At 38.4% G+C, this 21,128-nt stretch overlaps 2 protein-coding genes across 3 annotated transcripts; one reads left to right on the top strand and one right to left on the bottom strand.

Annotated features, from left to right (window-relative positions):
- The first annotated feature begins 528 nt into the window (after window positions 1–528).
- Window positions 529–5,488, top strand: LOC148337819 (fibroblast growth factor 4A-like). The gene is made up of 3 exons (XM_088294158.1): window positions 529–1,022; window positions 3,892–3,995; window positions 5,207–5,488. Exons 1-3 carry the CDS (start codon window positions 695–697, stop codon window positions 5,381–5,383), a joined length of 609 nt encoding a protein of 202 aa, XP_088150284.1. The 5' UTR covers window positions 529–694; the 3' UTR covers window positions 5,384–5,488.
- A 1,964-nt stretch (window positions 5,489–7,452) lies between these two features.
- On the bottom strand, window positions 7,453–20,490 carry immt (inner membrane protein, mitochondrial (mitofilin)). Of its 2 annotated transcripts, XM_088294297.1 has the most exons (15): window positions 20,324–20,490; window positions 19,497–19,564; window positions 19,222–19,411; window positions 18,708–18,852; window positions 18,051–18,071; window positions 16,556–16,648; window positions 16,292–16,453; window positions 16,036–16,169; window positions 15,563–15,666; window positions 13,801–13,936; window positions 12,978–13,107; window positions 11,154–11,377; window positions 10,942–11,073; window positions 9,046–9,175; window positions 7,453–8,459 (listed from the first exon to the last, which is right to left on the bottom strand). In XM_088294297.1, the coding sequence occupies exons 1-15, from the start codon at window positions 20,363–20,365 to the stop codon at window positions 7,852–7,854; spliced, it is 2,319 nt and encodes a 772-aa protein (XP_088150423.1). In that variant the 5' UTR covers window positions 20,366–20,490; the 3' UTR covers window positions 7,453–7,851. The 2 variants fall into 2 exon arrangements, with proteins under 2 accessions (XP_088150423.1, XP_088150424.1); XM_088294298.1 differs by lacking the exon at window positions 18,051–18,071.
- Window positions 20,491–21,128: the final 638 nt, after the last annotated feature.

Genomic DNA, 21,128 nt, shown 5'->3' with positions numbered 1-21,128 from the left:
ATACTACTTACCACAAGCAGTGTATCTACTTTGAAAAAGAACCTTGACTCAAACTGATGTCCACATTTGTTTTATTGCGCGTACATCAGTGATGTGACTTCATCAAATGATGACAGCTATCGTCACAGCCTCATTACCCCTCAACATTTCAACCTCCTCCCTCCTCGAGTGAATTTCTGGTAGAAGGTGCTCGCATGTCTATGCGCTCATCTCATTCCTCAATCATAATAGATCATGGATTTTCCTATAGCTGTTCAAATATAATAAGCCTACTAACGAAACATGCTGACTTCATCTGTGATCTTGTGCATGACGGCAGATTGAACTCTGGATAATTGTGCAACTTTAGAGGTGTATTTTTTAGTTTTGAGGTATTATGTCTTTGTTTTCTGTCACTATGTGTTTATGCATTTCCCAGTTTGAGTCTGTGACTCACTCACAAACAAAACTGCAGGTGGCATGTGATGTAATATGTCGCACATATAAAAGCCTGCATGTATACAAGTCTCTACGGAAGGAAAACTCTGAGCATGGTTTTGAATCAAAGAGATGATGTGTGAATGCAAAGTAAAACTTAGATTATGTCTTCAGAAAGCGTTGATGGCAGTGGAGGGGAGGCAGTTGCTCCAAGCTATTTCTCACCTCGACTGAAGTGGGAAGAGATTCTACCATAAAAAGAACATCGAATTTGAAAATGAGAAATAGTTTTGGTAACTTTCTTAAGACTAATGAGCTGCGGGCAATGTTAAGGTACAAAGTTTCTCTGCTAATATGCAGCATACTTGTATGCAATGCTCTCGCTCCTCTTCCAGTCACCAGCTGGGAGACACAAAGCATACACAGTGCACTGATCAGGGCCAGAGGCAGATCCTGGGACAAGAGGGAGATCACTGCTGGAGATGGCGAATATCTGATGGGGATCAAGAGAATTCGAAGGCTCTACTGCAATGTAGGCATTGGCTTTCACCTACAAGTTTTACCTAATGGGAAGATCGCAGGTGTGCATAGTGAGAACAGTTACAGTAAGTACTTTTGATGCTTCATAACTAATCTATTGTGCCATTCTGCATTTTTATTCACGTCATTTTACACAATCACCTTTCTAAGTCAATCTATTTGGAACAGTCACTTGTGAATGGCTCCAGGTAAATATATATATATATATATAAATATATATATATATATAAGATAAATATATATATATATAAATATATATATATATATATTTACATTATTATTATATATTATATATTATATATATATATATATATATGTATATATATATATTTTAAAAAAATATATATATATATAGACTTTATATATATATATATATATAAAGAGAGTATAAAGAGAGTATAAAGAGAGTAGTATATACTGCTAGAAAAAAAGTAGGGGTTGGTCTGCGGTGGACAAAAGTTTGGGGACCTCTGCTTCCAACGAACTGTCACCGGTTCGTGTGGTAGAAAAAAAAAGTGTCACCGCACTTTGGTTTGATGCTGATCTTTTTTATAATGTAAAGTCATTAGATCATTAATCATCAATGTTTGTGTGTTTATGTACATTGCGTATACGGTTTGTTGAATGTGTGTCTCAATTAACTGGTACCTTAAGTTGCACTTTGTTAACATGAAACCGTGACTGTGATAGGCACATTCCAGTTAGTTTTGTTGAATCCCTCCTGTTTCTCTGTGTTGAAAGAGTGGCCATTAACTTGTCTTGAGCAACTCTCAAATGCCACAAAATCAATCATGGTTGACAGCATATATATCAGAATCTGAATCAAAATGGCGTTGATTGTCATTGTACTCAGTGAACTACGCGATTGGAGATCAGGGATCACCAAACTTTTTGAAAGTGAGCGCTGCATCTTGGGGACTGATCAATGCAAAGGGCTACCAGTTTCATAAACAGGTTGTTAAGAATCCACTTGCGTCTGTTGATGCTTTAGAAGACTGTTTTAATCACTAACAAACAAACTTCTTCATTAATGGTGACAAGCAGGTGGAAGTGTTACTAAGTGTTGCCTGACATTTTGTTGTGAACAGTGTTATTACTATCAGGTGTGGTCGGTGAAGCATTTTTTTTGTTTGTTTGTTTGTTTGTTTGCTTTTTAATGTCTATTCCTGACCTAGATACAACCCTTTGTTGGCAGATGTATAACAGAAGGTACATATTGGTCTACAAAGGGTTGAAATAGCTACCATATGGTACTCTTAGCCTCGAAAAGGTGCAATTCGTAACGGTCCCAATATGTACCCCGTTTAAAGGATTCAATAGAGATTGTATGCCAGTGACAAGCTATTGGACACTTAAAGGTACACATTGAGCACCTTTTTTATTTATTTGTAATTATCCATTCATCCATTATCTGTACCGCTTCTCCTGACAAGGGTCGCCGGGCTTGCAGGAGCCTATCCCAGCCGTCTTCGAGCAGGAGGCAGGAGACACCCTGAACTGGTTGCCAGCCAATCGCAGAGCACACAGAGACGAACAACCATCCGTGCTCACACTCATACCTAGGGAGAGTTTAGAGCAGGGGTCCTCAATCCTGTTTCTTGAGGGTCGGTGTCCTGCAGGTTTTCTATCTCTCCCTGCTGCAACACAGCTGATTCAAATGATCAGATAATCAGCAAGGTCTGCAGAAGCTCGATAACAATTGCTCAGGTGTGTTGCACCAGGGAGAGGTGGAAAACGGGCAGGACACCGGCCCTCGAGGAACAGGGTTGAAGACCCCTGATTTAGAGTGTCCAATCAACCTGCCATGCATGGTTTTGGAATGTGGGAGGAAATTTAAAATTTTATTTTAAACAGTTAAATGTGGTTCATACTTTCGCCATCTCATAGAATTACAGTGCAGTATATGCCTACAGTATAATTGTTGTATTTACCATTATACAGCCAACTTTTTTTTTTTTTTACCATAACCAACAAACCATACGATATACATACCAATCACAATGGGCAGGCTCGCACTTTCTTTGCTGCTTTCTTACATACATTTATTTAACTTTGACATTAACCACTGTCACAGGATGAGTACACACCATAAGATACTTATTTATTTGCTTCACGTCACAGACTTCCCGGAACAAGATGGTGATGCTGAAATACAATACGGTGTTCCAGAAATGTGTTTAGTCAAATAATGAAGCATGTTTTGGATGAAAATATTTTTTTCAATAGCGATATTTAAAGAAACTAGAAATTCTAAAAAAAACAAGAATTATAATGACTTTACGGACACCCATGCTTAAATAATCTACACGAGACTTTACACCAAACTCATTTACTGGATTGAAATCGTTTGAAATTTCGCATTTTATGTAAAATCGCTGGAGACATTAGCACTACATTCGTTCTGTGCTACCATAGGGTGTATGAGAGCCCCAAAGCTAATCTATGTTCAGCCTTGTCGCATGTCTTGTGTGCGGAAAGAAAAGGACGTTCCGCCTCAGGGTCCTTGACCATCCAATCACAAAGTAAAAGCAGTTTTTTTTTTGTTTTTTTTTTTATTGGTAAAAAGTCTGAAAACCATTTTATATAAAAAAAATAAAAAAACAAAAGTACTAGCTACGGTATGTGCGTTATTTAATTTTAACATCTCTTTAATTGAAAATAGCTTCCATCACTCAGTGTAAGTTACATGAACTTCCGGCCACGCACATTCAGCCAATCACAGATGGTACTGGCAAGCTGGTTGAATAAACAGATGCATTCAACCAGAGGTCCACTCCAGCCTGTTTTATGTGTTTCCCTGTTCCAACACACCTAATTCAAATTAAATGAAAAATTCAGATTGTGTATAACGTAAACTATATGTGAATTCTGGAACATTGCTCTGAATGTATCAAGAGAAATGTTCCAATAATGTTGCGATCACTTTTCATTCAGGCCTTCTGGAAATTTCTCCTGTGGAGAGAGGAGTGGTGACTTTGTTTGGAGTTACAAGCCATCTATTCATTGCCATGACTGAGAAAGGCAAACTATATGGTTCGGTAAGAAATACGCAATTCTCATTCACTTACTGTGCTTTATGACTGTTCGCCAGCCAATAGCAGGACACACAGGACGGATGAAAAAAAACATCCGCACTCGCAAACTTACCTAGGAGAAATTCAGGGCATCCAATCAACCTACCTGGAGGAAACCCACCCAGTCACAGGGAGATCATGTAAACTCCACACAGGAAGGTCGGAATCTATCCCACGACCTCTGTACTGTGATGCCATCAAGCAAAGATAAAATGTATCAGTATTTACGAGTCACAAGTACCGTGACCGAAAAAGATTTATTCATTTCAATGTATATCGTTTGCACTGCTGGGACGCCACCGGCGGGTTCCCATAGCAACCAAAAGTGGCATTGATTTTTGAGAAAAGCTTCTGGTCACAATCATCTATAAAAAAAAAGAAATAAAGAAAAAAATTCAAAAAGAAAAAAATAATACTAATTAAAAATTATACAGTACAGGAGTTATTACATTTGCATATATATATACACATATATATATATATATATATATATATATATATATATATATATAGTGCTTTCAAGTGATTAATTTTTTTAACTAATTAATCACAAAAAATTCCATGATTAATTGTGATTTATCACATTTTTCAACTACTTTTTTTTGCGACGCTTATAACAGATATTTATTTGAATAATATCTTGGAATTGATGCAAAATCACCAAATATGAAGTATACTTAATTCAAAGACTGTTCTAATAGCTTTCTTGGATTCTTGAATATGATTTAAATGGAGACATCTTTGTAGACATTTATTTTCGAAACATTTCTCACAACTGCCCACAAGCGCCAGACTCCAGCAGTGTTGGTTTGCAAGGCCCCGTGGTAACTTAAACACAGTGTTTTGTTCTGAGACGTGCTAAAGACAGCTGATATGGCACAATATTTGCAAAGTATGCAAATTATTTTTTAAGTAAATCAAACTGAGTTGAGATATTTAACTGAGTTAAATTTTTGGGATTAATCACCTGAGTTAATGCTTTAATTTTGACAGCCCTAATATATACATATACATATACATATATATATATATATATATATATATATATATATACATATACATATATATATATATATTATATATATATATTATATATATATAATATATATATATACATACGCACACACCCCCACACACTATTTTATTTATTTCTTTTTCTCCTCTATTCTATATAGGCTCACTACAGTGATGACTGCAAGTTCAAGGAGAGGCTCCTGGACAACAACTATAATGCATATGAATCAGCATCCCACCCTGGCATGTATATTGGCCTCAGCAAGACTGGCAAAACCAAGAAAGGAAACCGTATCACACCCACCATGGCCATGACACACTTTCTTCCAAGGTTGTGAATTACCATAGCATACCATCACAACACAGAATCAGTTGGTTGGTTTGTTGATGCATTTGCATAATCATACAATGCTACAATGCACCGATTTTATGGGAGAAAAGAGATGAACACATACTATAATTTATTACCTTATAACATTTTAAAACACATAAATTCGCATTTAACTTAAGTACTGTGTGTATATGCAACTAGTTGCAAAAAGGTTTTGAGTTTTCAAATGTACAGTCTGTTATACGTAATTTACCCCACAATAGGGCAGCATACACAAAAGAGGCGCTGCAAGTGTACTGTAAATGTAGTTATGTCTTCGGGTTCATTTAATTGGCTCACTGTGATATTCCCTTTTTCGCATGCTAGTGATGTTTCCTTTTAAATACAGTTCCTAAAAAATAAAAATCAATCACACTAAACACGTTTTGTGCGTTTAATTTTTTCCGGCTCATGACTATGTAGTTAACTGTGATTTTTTTTGCCAACAAATTACATCTGCAATCGAATCACATGCAAAAATAAATCAAAGAAAACATAATGTAAATAAAAGTAGAAACAATAAGAATTCACTGAAGTGTCACTTAGTTACTTTTTGTTGTTCTTTCAGTTCTATATTGTTACCTTTATTCTAGCAAATTATCACATTGAATCAATTTTCAATCCCATTTATCCTGTTCAGCAGGCTCAGGTCCGCTGTTTAGCCTGCTTTTCATCTCCCCCTGCCGCATCACACCTGATTCAAATTATCAGGACCGTTATCCTGATTGTGCAAACCTAGCTGATTATGACTTAAATTACCCGATCACAGATTTGCTGAATCAATGACTGCGGGCTGAAGTCTACAACATGTGTAACAAAAGCAATGCATTTACTGACTCTCGCGTGCTTCAAAATGAACGCGCATTGAACTGAGGTCGTTGCATTCTAGTAGTCCGCCACTAGATGGGGCTAAATTGTAAATTAGTGTAAAGTTAAAGAAAAAAAACAGCTGTTTAAAAAAAAAAAAAGACAACTTACTTTTTTTGTGGATAGTCAATGCGGCCAATAAATATACAATCAAAGCAATAGGAAAGATGCGGTTCCACGCAAAAAGAAATACAAATATAAACATTTGTATTCTGTGTTGCCGAAGCGGCAATTGCAAAATCAAGGAAAAAAATTCTCAATGAGCCTTCACGAAAACAAAAATTAGTATCAGTATCTTTTTCATTTGATTATTGAGATAATGTTTTGCAGGGAGTTCGCAAGTATGTGACTTAAGAAATCAATTCTCGTCGTCGACCGATGACGTCAGTTAGGAAAAGTTGTCCAATTCGTTTGGAACAGGACGAATTCCACTCCACCTGACATCATCCAAAAAATAGAGAAGGAAACGTGGTATAAAGGTTAGGACACTGGACTTTCCGGTGAGGTCCTAGAGCTGAAAATGAGTCCCACTCCGGCCGTGCTATTTAGGGTCAAGGCTGAGCTGGAACCTGTCCCAGCTAACTGTGGCAAAATATAGACTACATCCTGGACTGGTCGTATATGCATATTTTGTAGTTAGGCTGAATAATCAGAATTGCACATCCTTGGCATCGATTCGATTCTATGTACCTTCAAAATAATCAGATTTCAGTAGACCCCAAATACAGGATGTCTGTCCGACCTCCAAAGAGAGAAACCATTTTGAACATTCAGACTCGACAATAATTCATATATTTAAAAAAAAAAAAAAAGAAAAATAGCACACACACACAGAGAGAGAGTGGGCCTACCAGTAGGATAGACTTGTAAAAAAAGAAACTTTCAAATTCACCAAACTTGACTTGGTCTTGGGCTGATTCCATTGACATGCATGTTTTAGGACTGAAAACATTGTATTGTAGTTTGCCAAAACTTAAAACTAAAAATATCAGCCAAAGCTCTCGGTAGGATGCAGCGCACACCACTTCCTTATAATTATACACATATATACAGTAGTTTAATACAGTATTCATTAAAATTGGAAGAAAATCTCATTAGATTTTCGCAAGATCAAATTGGCTGCATGAACTGCTGTACATGAGGGGGGGGGGGAAAAAATCAAGAAATAGGTTTCACCTTCTTATTCAAGATTTATTCTGAAGTGCATTATTGACAAAAAATAAAATGCAGACATATTCCTTTTACAACATGCTTCTTAATTACAATTTGTCGGGCAAAAAAATAATAATTCAAGGTGGCAAAAATAAATACCTGGTTTAAGTGGGCCTAAACAGATAACGCCAGACTGAGTGGGTATACCAGTAATTAGTTGAATAATCATCTAATGTGACAGAGCTTTTAGACAACAGACGAGTGAACATCCATCACTACGTTTAAGTCCGCTTTCCTTACACCACTGAAAATCTCTCACCTCAGCAAAAAGCAAGCAATTCATCGGTTACTTTCCAAGCATGGAAAAGCGAACTATTTGATACACCAACATTGTCAATGAAGTGTCCCTCGGTGAGCCTATTGAGCTTGGGTGGTTCCGAGCCCCACTGCATTTGCATAAGCAGACAACAAACTGACCACCTGCTTGGTCTCCAGAGTAAGCCTGGCTTCATTCAGCCAGTCCTCCGCCACTCTCCGCGCCTCTCCTGTCAGCTGGTTCACCAGTTTAGCGGCTAACTCCAGATCACCGTGCTCTAGGCAGTAGGTAGCATAAGAAAGGAGCTTGAACGGGTCTAAATCCTCACTGCTTAGCTGAGTGGGCGGGGCTTCCTGTTTTGCCTCAAACAGCAATGCTGCTTGCAGGTAGGAGAGGAAATACTGGTACAAGGAGTTGCGAGACTCATCAATAAGGGCAACCCTGCGAACGAGCGAGCGCAGACCATAGAAGCGGGCTCGGAGAGAGGCCTCGCTGTAGACGCCACGCTGCAGTGATTCTTCCGGAAGAGCTGAAGCCAGAGCCAAGGCAAATTCGTTATCATGACAGCTGTCTCGCACGGCCTGAGCGGCACCTTCCAGCGGCTTGGTGGGCAAACTGGCGTCGGCCGTCTTTAAGGTGTAATTGAGCGCTTCCACAGAGAGCCAGAGCTTGTGAGCTTTTCGAGCCTCCTCCTCCGCTACCACGTGGCCTGCAGAGACGAACATTATTAAGACAGCTGTCATCATAAAAGCTGGCAGTAAGGACATCATCAGAGATCCCTAAAGTAATAAGAGCTAATAATGCTGAAGCCCAGCACGGACGAGGCGCCATTTTTTAGCGTGAATGGCACCGGGTATCAAACATCTCTGCACCATTGACGCCATGCTAGGTATATATATATATATATATATATATATATATATATATATATATATATATATATATATATATATATATATATATATATATATATATATATATATATATATATATATATATATATATATATATATATATATATATATATATATATATATATATATATATATATATATATATATTAGAATTTAAATTAGAAATCCCTTTATTGTCATTGTACTCAAGAGTGCAACGAGATTAGAGAGCTCCCCTCTCCAGTGCAATACAACAATAATACAGACAAATATATAAATTAGATAAATGAGAGTGCAATGGAAAATAATACTGAAGGGTATATAAAAACACACACATATACATATACACATATATATATATATATATATATATAAATATATATATGTTTGAGAGACCCTTACTGTCTATAGCCTCCTCCACTCCCTTCAGTCTTGCATAGGCAGTATTCATATCCAGAGTGAAGTTATCCAGTTGTTCCTGGCTCAGTTGACGGTATTGGGTCTCTTGTTCTAGTAGCTTACTGCTTAGGACCTGGAGAGGCAGAACAGGCGTCAGAAAAAAAGGATCATGATCAGGCCCTGACTGCCATGCGGCCAATTAGCCAATACAACAGCAATATTGCAAATTCCACAACCCGTCCATCACTTTGAGCAACAGGTTAGAGCAGCGGAGGATGCAGGATTGAGAATAAAAAGCACATAGTTGCGGTCTCAAACCCATGAATAGTGACCCTTTTTTCAGGTTGATGTGAACAAAGAAGTGGTCTTTATAACAAAAACATAATTGTTTTCATATTATGATGTCTTTGGTTGAGAATAAAGGTAGCGACAGCAAACGTAATGTCAGCACACACCTGCCAACACTGAAAGTGCCTCTGATTAATCCCAAAGACATTTCAGCTGCTCTAGTAGTTTTTCTTTCCTTTTCTTTCCAGCAGAAGCCCAAAGTTTTTTTCTAACACTGACAACAATTAATCAATAACTAACACTAAATAGGGCTGCCACAAACGATTATTTTGGTACTCGACTAATCCCCAACAGCAGTCGCGTCAACTTTGTCAACTAATCGGATCAGATGTAAATTGCAGCATGTCGCAGCTGCAAGCAGATTCTCTATTTTGCTAACAATGATAGACTGGATAGGATCATTTATGCACAGAAAAAAGTTTAGGTTTCTATTTTGTGCAATGAACTCTTCTCTTGCATGCTATTTTTTCAACTATTGCAGCTGAAAAAATGCAAATAGCCCAATTCTGGGACTCATAAATGTTCTCTTATCTTTTCTACTTTTATCCTTCTCGGCCGATCCTCTTGGCTGACAAATCTTAATTCCTTTCCGTTACAGACCTGTACGGCGGTGTAGCTTTCTTGCGTGCTATATTCTCCACAGACACTTATAATTTGCCTACTATTTTGCTGTTAAAAGTTGGGTATCACCTATTTTGGTGTTTTGTGACTACATGCTACTGTAGATAAGCAATTTTCTGATTTTCTGCTGTCATCTCTCCATTCGTGATGACAATACAGTACATGTAACAAGTGTGGCTTATGTACAGCCATTGTGGTGATTATTGACTTATGCAGTGTTGACATCAGATCCGCATCCTGTTTATACACATTAGCTAGCTACCTATAGCTCGTAGGTGGATGGAGAGCAACAAAATAGTGCGCACCAAGCATTTCCCTGATACATAAAGTGGTAAACTGGGACTATGGATCATTGAGGCCGCACCGCTTATTCACTATAATACAGTGTATTTATTTCAACAATGTCATTTATAAAATATGCACTGGCTGACGTCTTAGCAGTCCACCATTAAACGCCGGAAAAATCATTGATGCTGTCATAACGAGTCAGGGTTCAGTTTCTATAAAAAATTCCAGACCATCCATAACCTTTGTCAGCTTCAGTTATTTGATAAAAATAAGAAAGATTTTTTTGTTTTGTTTTTGAGAACATGTCTGATCTTATTAACAACTACTGATGGGTAAATGAAGCTTCAAATCTGCTTCATGAACCAGTTGTATTATTTCTGGACTCCAGCAGACTCTGTGAACTCTCTGTTCAACATTGGGCTGAAAGCACACTGACTTGCCATTTTTAAACTCTTTATTTAAACCAACAGTGCCATCAACCGGACTAAAAAAATACAACAAATGGTTCATGAAGCAAATTTGAAGCTTCAATTTCACATCACTATTAACAACTAAGAGATCCACCAATAAAACACTGTTAATTAAAAGATCACAAAACCTGAAGTGCAGTTTCAATTCTGATAGTGTGTTGGGCGAAATGACCTGCTCAGCTTCTGCTTTCAGTTCCTGCTCCTGCACTTTGAGGACATCTTGCACATGGTCTGTGTGAGCAGCTGCTTGACGCCGGAGTTGAGTCCGCATCTCTGCTTCCATCACTTCCCTCAATTCAGAAAGCTAAACCAATACACAATTATTTACTGTCATCCATCCGTTTCCGATGATGATCAAAGAATACAGAAGCGGGGTCTTGGTACCTTCCTCTCCTGCTCAAGTCGTGCGTCCTCCTTGATGTGCTGTAGGGACGTGTTAACAGCTGCCTCCTGGGTTTTCAGGTGTTCCAACTTCTGCTGCTGAAGAGCAGCATCAATGTGGATCTGCTCCCTGACTCTCTGCTCAGCCAGCTCTCGGTTCAGCTGGTCAATGCGACGGTGTGCGTGTGCAATTAGAGCATTCAAGTCATCTGTTGAAAGCTTGCCAGCTAACGCGCACGCACACGCACACACACACGCACACGCAATAGATTTTTTAAATTCTGCTACTGGGCTACACATCTCTGAATGGTTTGGGAGCTAAATCCAATTAAGAAATGCTGACTGATTGTAAGACCAGAGCTGCTAAAGTACATGACTTCACTTCCTTAACAATTTGTCTGAATTTGTTGACATAGCAATTCCTTTTCTGTCCTACGTAACTCTGTAACATTGTTTTGTCCTATTTTCCCTCCACACACGTATTAATTTGCCTTTTATTTTGCGGTTCAAAGTTGGTTCCTCTATGTTATAACATGGTTCCAGCCATCCCTATATGCAACAAGTGTGCCTCCGTCATAGCTTAGCAATTAACATGGCTTCTCTATCTTACCTCCCGTCCTAGCCAGAAGTGTATTTTATTTGCTGCCATGTAGGTGAGGATTAGTGACTTGTGCTGTGTTGCTGTCGTTTGAACTTGCTGCTCCACATCGTGTTTAGCCAAGTTGGCTAGCCAGCTGCAGCTCGCAAGAAGCTGTGGCAGCGCAAGATTACAATCACCAAAAAAGGTTCTGTGATTGTGTAATGTGGATGTAGGAGTGTATTTTTATGTTTTTAGAGCAATGTAGCATTAATTTCGTTGCATTCGTTTATATACTGTGTCCAGGTCATGTTGGATTTCTTTTAAATATCCGTAACAATCAGCATTATGAATGCAATGAGTTGGAATTCAGATATTTCTGTAAGAAAATATGGACAATGCGCAACATTTTGCAGCTCTGTGAACCGAGTAGGGCTCTGAAATCTGCAGACTTGGGTCAATTAGTGGAGCCCAGAGTTCAAAGTGAACATTGTGAAGCTGCATTTAATTGTTATGCTGCACATCTGTCAACAGAAATGAAGTCAGCTCACAGTGTAAATGCTTTTGAATAAAAACTAAAAAACATTTCACCATACCATTGATTAAGGTGTTCTAATAGTAATCTTGGAAACTTTTTTCACTTCACTTTTAAAATGGTTTAACTGTTCTTAAAGTTTTATTTTAATATATTTAAATGTTGCCCTTGTACAAGCTTTCCGTAATTTTGGTAAACAACTTTATTGCCTCTGCTTTGCCTCTAATTGTCATTAAATTGTTCTCTTTGTAAATGCTTTTCAAGGCTGTGTCTTTGCTTGAGTGAAGCACATTGAGTTGCCTCATGTAATATATATAATATGCCTTGGAAATAAATATTTTGAAAGCCTGTGTCACTCAAAGCTCTATAGGAATGGCTAACCATCATTTGTCACTCCACTGTACCATCTTCGTAGTTTCGGTTTAGAAAGTGTTTTAAAGTATCTGTCAAATTACGTGAAGTTAAGTTAATTTTAAGTTCATTCTATTTGGATGCATTCTCATTGTCATTTTGGTTGATGGTGATTTAATGGTTTTTTTTTTTATTTATTTAAAACATAATATTTTGTGTTTGCATCCCTTTAGCAATATTGAAATTACAGTGTACTGAACATGTCATCATGTCTACAATTATCTGATTATACAATACGTTACAACTTTTGTATAGAGCATTTCAGTTGCAGCTGTAACAAATATTTTTGATTGTTGGGTCTTACTGAGTCCTTTCCAGTTGGCCTGAATCTCCGGAGTAAGGCTGCTCACTTCTCTTTGGAATTGTAGTTTGGCTTCGTTAACCAGTTCACTATACTGGGAAACGATCTTAGCTTCTGACTCCGCAGACTGCACCTAGACAATACAAAAACACACAAGTAGCTTTGTGAGATTGGCAGGGTGAATAAAGTGCAACAATAAAAACAGTTTCCTTTCTGGGGAGGCTTGATGGTACACAAACTAGACACTCAATATTGGGATTCCCTAACCTTTTTGGCAACGTCTATGCTATTTTATTAGTCCTCAAAAAAACACTCCAAGTCCATCCATTATCTGATACGCTCCTTCCTCCTCACGAGGGTCGCCGGCGTACTGAAGTCATTTGTCGAAATTAAATAGGTGATTAGAGTTGATAGTTTTCAATTCAAAATGGGAATTGGATAAGGCAAATCTAGTTATATTAGACAAACGCCTTTCTTTGTTTTAATCTGTGTTGACTTCTTACCACAATTAAAGTAAAAAGAAGACTCCTAATTGACTTTCGGTTTAAATATATGTTGAATGATCTGTCCAGCTTTTACCCTGCCTCACATGCACAGAAAGTCACTAGAGTTAGTTGGGATAGGCTTAAGAAAGTCTCCCGCAAGTGAATGTTGACTATAATATGGTGCAGATATTTTAATATTGAAAAAGGCGGGGGCTTAACTTGTAATTCCAACAAAGTGTGCGCTTTGGGATCGTACTTGACTAAGGTGCACGGCTCATAAAACTAGCACTGAATTATGATCACGTTTGTTTTACCTACTTGCACCAGGCAGACATCCTTACCTTGTTGACCATTTTATCCAAGTCCACCACCATTTTATGGAGATTCTCCTCTGCTGCCAAAACAAGGGGCCGGACAGCAGAGACATTCATCCCCTTGGATTTGTCAATGACAGACTTGAGATTGTCCAAGGCCTCGCTATAGTAAGAGAGGGATGAGAAGATTGATAAATTCAACTTTCATCATTATGAAACTCCAGTTTATATTAATTAGATATTGCAGTAACCCTCGCGGTATTGCAGGAAGGTAGTACATTGTCTATGGGGTTTAACTAGTCATGATAAAATGAAGCTTTTATGAATCATCGAACCACTTGAAGCAATTGTATAAAATGTCTTGAAGCGTCAAAGCTTCAGTGATAATGACATCTGGTGGCAAAAAACTAGAACTGCAGTCAAATACTATCGAGGCTTTTAGACAGTAAAACAATATCTACACACCCACGGAAACAATGATTGGATACCTAGTTCTTTATACTAAAAAAAGATGTTTTGTGTATTGTGGCAGTTTTTGAGTAAATAAAAAAATTTAAAAAAAATCAAGCGAGATAAGAAATGTTGTGAATGTCTTTTCATTTTTTTTTCTGAAGTCTTAAGTAAACAATGTTACGCTAAGAAACCACGACTCATATGTTCACACACTAAAGTATAAACATTTCTACATTAAGGGTTGAGTAGAGTTCATTTCGAGAATGAAAAGTTTTTGCTTCGGACATCACAGGTCGTGCGTTGTCCTCCAGACTGAACGGACTGTCTGAAACAGTGTTCTGAGGCAATTTTATTTACGGGTTTAAAACGTGCGCCGGAGCTTCGGTATCAGAGTGTCCATCACTAGTTTTAGCACAGGACTTTGTCAAAAAACATGTTCCAATCATATATTGGCATGCATTTCTGTCCCCATCCATCCAACGTTCACGTTAGAATTTGTCCAAAATGCTATTATTGCGGCAGCAACAATTAAGCAACATGTAACGACAAAAGACATTTTAGTTTTCTTTTGCAAAGCGCATTCTCCTAATTTTACTTATCTGATCTCACGACCTTTGATATTAAACAAAGGCTTGGTGTCCAAGAAGAGTAAAATATGTTTATGTTTTTAAGTCTTTATTTTTGTAATTATAAATAGTTTCATAGGATTAGTTCAGTTGCTCCATCATTGATTAATATGTAAAGAATGCTGGTAAAAGCTGCAAAGTTTAAGAAAAAGTTAAATTTACCATATTTTCCGGACTATAAGATGCACCAATCTATAAGCCGCAGTTTTCCATGCTGAAAAAAATTGTTTACTACATGTACAAAACGATTTGAATGCACATAAAGGTACATAAATAGAGTCTTAAAACAGTGCCTTTTAACATGGCAGCTACTTTGCTAATTGAAACAAAACAGACCCAAGAGAAGAAAAAATATCAAAGATTTATTGAGCATATTTTCTGAACTATAGAGCGCCCCTACCGTTGAAAGAAAAATCCACAGAAAAGCCGCACCGTTGTATTAGCCACGTGGTTCGAAATCCAGGAAAAAAGTAGCGGCTTATAGACCGGAAAATACGATACTTTAGTAACAGTCTTTATTATTAATTTGTATACATCTTAAAGCCTTCAAGCAGTAAGCTAATGATGGTTATATAAGAACACTTGCTTGGTGGTGCAATATGTGGCGATTTACATATTGATCTGAATAGTCGACTAATTGTGACTACTGTGAGTGATCGGCGAGCAAAATATTTTTTTCTGGTCCTACTTGTTCAAATAAAATTGCTTACTTGGCTTTCAGCAATGCTGTCCCCGCATCGTTTACAGCAGCTGCTCTATTTGTAAGAGAAGTTTCAAGATCTTTCCACTGGGCTGACTTCTCCTGCGGTGGAACCTGAATCGGAAAACAGATTTTACTGTGATATTTCGGGGTGGCAACAGTTTGCTCATTTAGGGACAACAATCCAGTATCACACCCTCAGAAATTATACCTGTATTTCTAATATACAAACATAAACATACTTTGAGGGATTGGTGATTTTTATACTCATTCTTCCCGACGATGTACACGTAATTAAATGACTACTCAGGGCAGAAGAAGAAAAATGCCTCAAGCATTTTATTTATTTATTTTTTTAATAATTGGGGGAATGGAATTACTTGGGGATTTGTTCCATGAAATTTCAACGCTGAAAAAAAACAAAGAAGCAACAATTGCATCAGAAGTGTTGCAATTGTAACCAGGTGCTTCTGAACAGTGTACCTCTGCTTCCATGGCTTCCTTCAGTTTTTGTGTGTGACGCGCGATGGCCTGCAACGCTGCTTCCTGAGCTCCAATGGCCTGCAGCGTGGCTTTAGCTGAGCTGGCCAATGATTCGTCAAGATTTCCTGACACAGCTGAAAAACAAAAAAAGAAATGATGAAGCTTATTACTGTTTATTGCACAGGGGTAGCATAAAACATGACTGCATGAGCAAGATTTAACGCTGCCCTTTGTTTACACTGTGCTGCTCTCTTACATGCCAGAATTTCCTTTTCGTCTTGGTCTTGTTGAGCAAGTCGAGCGGTCACCTCTTCTGCTGGACGCTCTTTGAGTGCTTCTGCTACGGACTCTAATTCAGTGGAGACTACGGCAGTCTCTGCAGGTACCTGATTATGGGCATGACACTCCGTGCACACCTCTGGACAGACACAAACACACAATTGTGATGGCGACAGAGCGTAATCATGGACAATGCAATTAAACTGGATAGGATTGGTTTTCTCGAAGGTTCTCAGACTACCTTTGACTGGTGTCAACTCGGTGTCGCACGGAGCAGGGATTGATGGTACTTCACTGATGGCTGAGATTATATGAGTCGCCTCAGTTGAAGCCTCTGCATGGTACGCAATAAAGACCACACAATTTACGCATGCCTGTATGAATCCTGCTATATGTAGCGCATTTCAGAGTACAGGGGGTCCTCGCTTGGACGGAGTTCTGTACCTATGGTGGAGAAGTAACCCAAAAGCACCACAATAAACGCCTACACCTTTTCTTCTTTTCGGCTGAACCCTATTCAGCGATAGCCACGGGGAAATATCTTCCTCCATTTCTCCGTGCCCTCTGCATCTTCCACTTTAACTCCAGCAAAAAGTCTTTCCTTGCCACACATCCTTAAATCCTATTTGGTCTCTAGTCCATTGTTGCTCCTGTGCACATTTTCATACCATTTAAATCTGACCACTCAATCTTGGTCTCCAAATCTTCCAGATTGTGCTGTAACTGAGCTAACTATGACTATTCTGACTATCTTTCATGTCTTGCCTGACACAACCCTCAACCGGCTCACTTTTTACCCCTCCTTGGGCCTAGCACTGGAAATACAGTGGCTGTGACCCCTTTTTGCTGGTTTTGGCCAACTACATTTGCTATGTGTATGAATAACAATACTAGACCGTGAATGTATATAAAAAAAATGACATGAGTAACTTCAAAGGTAACTGACCACACAGGCTTCTTGTTTCGCGCATGAGGATGTGTTTTTACGCCAATACCAGGGATGCAACAACATCAAAACTTCTCTGTATGATACTTCCACAGTATTTGAGGCCACGGTATGAATATCATTGCTGGTAGGTTACAAAAAACACAATGGCAGCAACTCAGCAACAAGAGAAATGAGACATCTGTAGCCTTCCACAGAATCCCTTTCAAGTTGTTTCACTTCTCAGACCGTCTGTGTCTGATGCCGTGATTTTGCATGCCATTATTGGGAGAATTTGGAAACTGAGGTACTGCAATACATACAAAAACATTGCATCCCGAGCCGCTACCCACTTGCTCATTGTACGACATTGGAATCTCAAAACAGAACCCCCTATGTATATATAAGTGAGGAAGGAAACAGGACTAAATGCTACGACTGCAACTATTAAAAGCAAACAACATTTTTCCAAAAAGCAATGAGACTTTCTGAGCTAACGACCAGGCCAAGATTACAGAGCACTACAATGAAATCCAAAATGTGCAATGGGAATTCAAGACTTGCCACACTAAATCTGTTTAAGGGGGCTACAACTACATCAGATACAAATGAATCATCTGCTGTTTGTCTGCATTTATAATGACGGGCAAAAGAACAGATCACGCAAAATCTTGAAAAGAACCACAATACCTACTACAGCTAACAACTTCGATTCATAAATTAACAAGCAAACTAAGACGACAGTATTTTTTATAAAAAGGATAACGTGTCAAATTAATTGAATGGTTGAAAGCATCAGGTGATAGCTTACCCTCAGTGATGTCAGTGATTGCTTGGAAACAGAGGGCAAATGAATGTTTACCTTCAAACCATCTCTCACATTATGACAAATTATTGTATCGGTTTTCAATTTGTTTAGGCTCCACCACAAGTTGGAAGTTTAAAACTTTAAGTCATAATTAGTGCACGTAATTAGGCACACCAGACCTGCACATCTCAGAATAACTAAATTGAAATATTTACAAATAACTTCTGATGGAAGTAATATTAGCTGTTTTGCTTAATTGTGTGGGTTTTTTTTTCTATTCTGTCCATGATTCTTGTATTTAACTTGTACTCAATATTGTTTTAAATCAAGTTTATTGTGATTGCATGAACCCAACTCTTGGACTATTTTGTATGTCACGTCATAGAGATTCATGTATTATGATATATATTGATTAATTCATTTAAGACAACCAGCTGATACGTTGGTTTGGGTTTTGAACAATCTAACATGGAAAATGATTTTCAATGGTCAGCATATGTATAACAATTTATGAAAGATTCATTACAAATCTATTCAACAAGAACGTAACCATTAACACAAAAAACATCACTACCACAAAGAAGAAAATCCTACTTGCAATGGATCTTATGGACACTTTGAATAGTGCTTTACTAGGTTAATTATTGATGGGAGTCTTACCCTCAAGGCTCTGTGCAGGCTGTGCTGAGAGTGGTTTAGCCTCTTCTATGGGACTCACTGCAGACTCCTTCACTTTTTTCTCTTGCTTGGCTTTAGACACCTTCATGGCTTTTTCCATCATGGAGGGAGGTTGGGCCAACTCAACCTACACATCGGAAAGTGATGCCATTTAAGATGTGAGAATTGGTAAACGTGTCCTGATTGAATAAGAGCCAATATAAAAAAACATCTATCAACAATTCTGACTTAACATAGTAGTTAATAGCTTTTTACTGGCTATAATTATAAATATATAGAACATGTCGCAAAATAAGGTAGCCAACATGTTAGAAACATCTCTAGTATGATGCACTACAGTTCTGGACCAAACAATTGGTCCTTCAATTGGTGTGTCTACCCAACGTGGTCAGTCAGTGTGTGCAATGTTAAAATCAGTCATTTAATTTCCTCAATGTATTCTGAATTCTGTAATTCCAAAACATCTCCACCATAGTTTCTTTGGAAATACCCTGACCTGTTTTTTGACAGAAGGACCAGCTTCTTGGGGAACAGGTCCCAATGCCAATCCCAGCAGCCGATCTGAATAGGGAACATTTTTCTCCACAGTTTCTCTGAACTTGTGGTCCCATTTGGCATAGAGTATCGTTCCTCCAATACCACCACCTACTGTAATCAAGCCAGCAGTGACAACTTTGGCAGCACCGCTGATGGATAAAAAAGACAAGAATTCTTTTCCTTGCGCCACAGTGGATTTGCATTTGTGAATGGGTTTGAGTGTACATATATTACCTGCTTTCCCCAGCCGTGTACTGTCTGCAGGGCTGCAGACTGTTTAGGGGAGTTCGTCCATATTTGTTCTAAGAAGCAATAGGTAGTTAATTATGTTAAATTGCTTTAAAGGAGTGTGTTTGTAAATGTGTGCAGTTGCAGAAGGCTGAAGTTAGACCAGAAGATTCACAGGATAATGAGGGATGGAAGCGGATGATTTGACTGCTGACGAGACAACCCCTGAATACGGTTTTGGCACTGGCGTCAAACTGAAGGGCTGCTGTCCACATCCGGCCTGATGCATCACATTATGTAGCACATTAAAAACTAATAACTTCCTGTTTCTTGCTGAACGAAGATTGCTGCTTATATTTTGGAAAAAATCCTAAACCAGAACGGCATTTTTTCCCTTTACTTTTAAACAGATACCACAATAGTTTTTTTAACCAATCAATGACAGAAACGGAACAATAATTGTATTAAATATTTGTGCCCACAATTTTCCCTGACTTTTGATTTCAGATTTGTTGTTCACGAAACGTGCATATAATACAGGAGTAATGTTTTATGTTATATGATTATTTCCATCGTGGTTTTCAGTCACAGTGTGCGCGTGCGTAAGGTAAGCCAAGAATATACAAGTATAACGCACATGCACAACCGCTGATAGAGAGTTAACATTTTTCCAAATAAAATACAACATAATACACATCCACGTTGGCCCTATGAGTCAGGCTGTGGGTCACCGAATGTCAACTCCTCTAACTAGCATGCTAATGCTAATCGTGAGATTAGTGTAACGTTCCAGTCGTAAAAAAACAGCAGCTGTCATAGTGACGAAGTCTTACCCGGAATGTAGAATTAGCTCCTCTGACACAAGCCCTCAGCATGGTCCTCAACAGCCTTTTGTCCTAAAGTCAAACTGATTTGAGCCTGCACAGAGCGGTGAATGACTCTTTCCCCTTGCCTGCTGCGGAGTCTTCCTCTTGAGGAAAAAAAAACATTTGAGCAGCGAAAAAAGACATTAGCGCCACCATCAGGCGGGAGTACAGATTTAGTTCCCACCGCCCCCCGACACACAATATTTACGCAAATAATCAAAAACTTTCAAGTACCATTTTTTTGTCGTTTGCGTAATTGTTTCACTTAGTATTTGTATTTTTTTTTCACTTTCAAACATATTTGTCAACACTTTACACATGCATCTGAAACGTTGTGAAAAATTACCATTGGAAAAACATTTACCATTTACATTAAATTGTAGCGTTGTGGAGTAAATCAGGCCAATTTATCCTCCAGCAAACTCCTTTTTTTATTAAGCCAAAAACGGCAAACACGCCAATACAACAATAACAACATAACGTTCACTGGAGTCGCTGTCCCGCTGCGTTCACAGCCTCCCCAGAAAAGAGGAAACCACAAAACCCGTGAACTATTCACAAAGTCACTACACTATCATCGGAATACATTAAAGTTTAATGTTTATCAGGGGGTCTCAAACTCGCGGCCCGCGGGCCATTTGCGGTCCGCGGGATGATAGTTTGCGGCCCCCGCCTTATTATGAAAGTTTAATGTTCGTGCGGCCCGCAAATTTGATATGACTTTACACTGTAAAGTGCCAGTCTGTAGTTATAAAGCTTTAATTACAGTGTA

The sequence above is a fragment of the Idiotropiscis lumnitzeri genome, chromosome 4 (genome assembly GCF_059441095.1).
Source record: "Idiotropiscis lumnitzeri isolate Australia: NSW breed Sydney's pygmy pipehorse chromosome 4, RoL_Ilum_1.0, whole genome shotgun sequence".
In the NCBI taxonomy this organism is placed as follows: domain Eukaryota; kingdom Metazoa; phylum Chordata; class Actinopteri; order Syngnathiformes; family Syngnathidae; genus Idiotropiscis; species Idiotropiscis lumnitzeri.
This window is presented reverse-complemented; position numbering and strand designations above follow the sequence as displayed.

Coding starts and splice junctions, on each gene's coding strand:
- LOC148337819 (XM_088294158.1), top strand. CDS start 695: ATGAGAAATAGTTTTGGTAACTTTCTTAAGACTAATGAGCTGCGGGCA. Junction 1,023..3,891: donor GCATAGTGAGAACAGTTACA/GTAAGTACTTTT, acceptor CTTTTCATTCAG/GCCTTCTGGAAATTTCTCCT. Junction 3,996..5,206: donor AAGGCAAACTATATGGTTCG/GTAAGAAATACG, acceptor TATTCTATATAG/GCTCACTACAGTGATGACTG.
- immt (XM_088294297.1), bottom strand. CDS start 20,365: ATGCTGAGGGCTTGTGTCAGAGGAGCTAATTCTACATTCCGG. Junction 15,667..16,035: donor AGGAAGCCATGGAAGCAGAG/GTACACTGTTCA, acceptor TTTCCGATTCAG/GTTCCACCGCAGGAGAAGTC. Junction 11,378..12,977: donor GGCCAACTGGAAAGGACTCA/GTAAGACCCAAC, acceptor CGTGCGCGTTAG/CTGGCAAGCTTTCAACAGAT.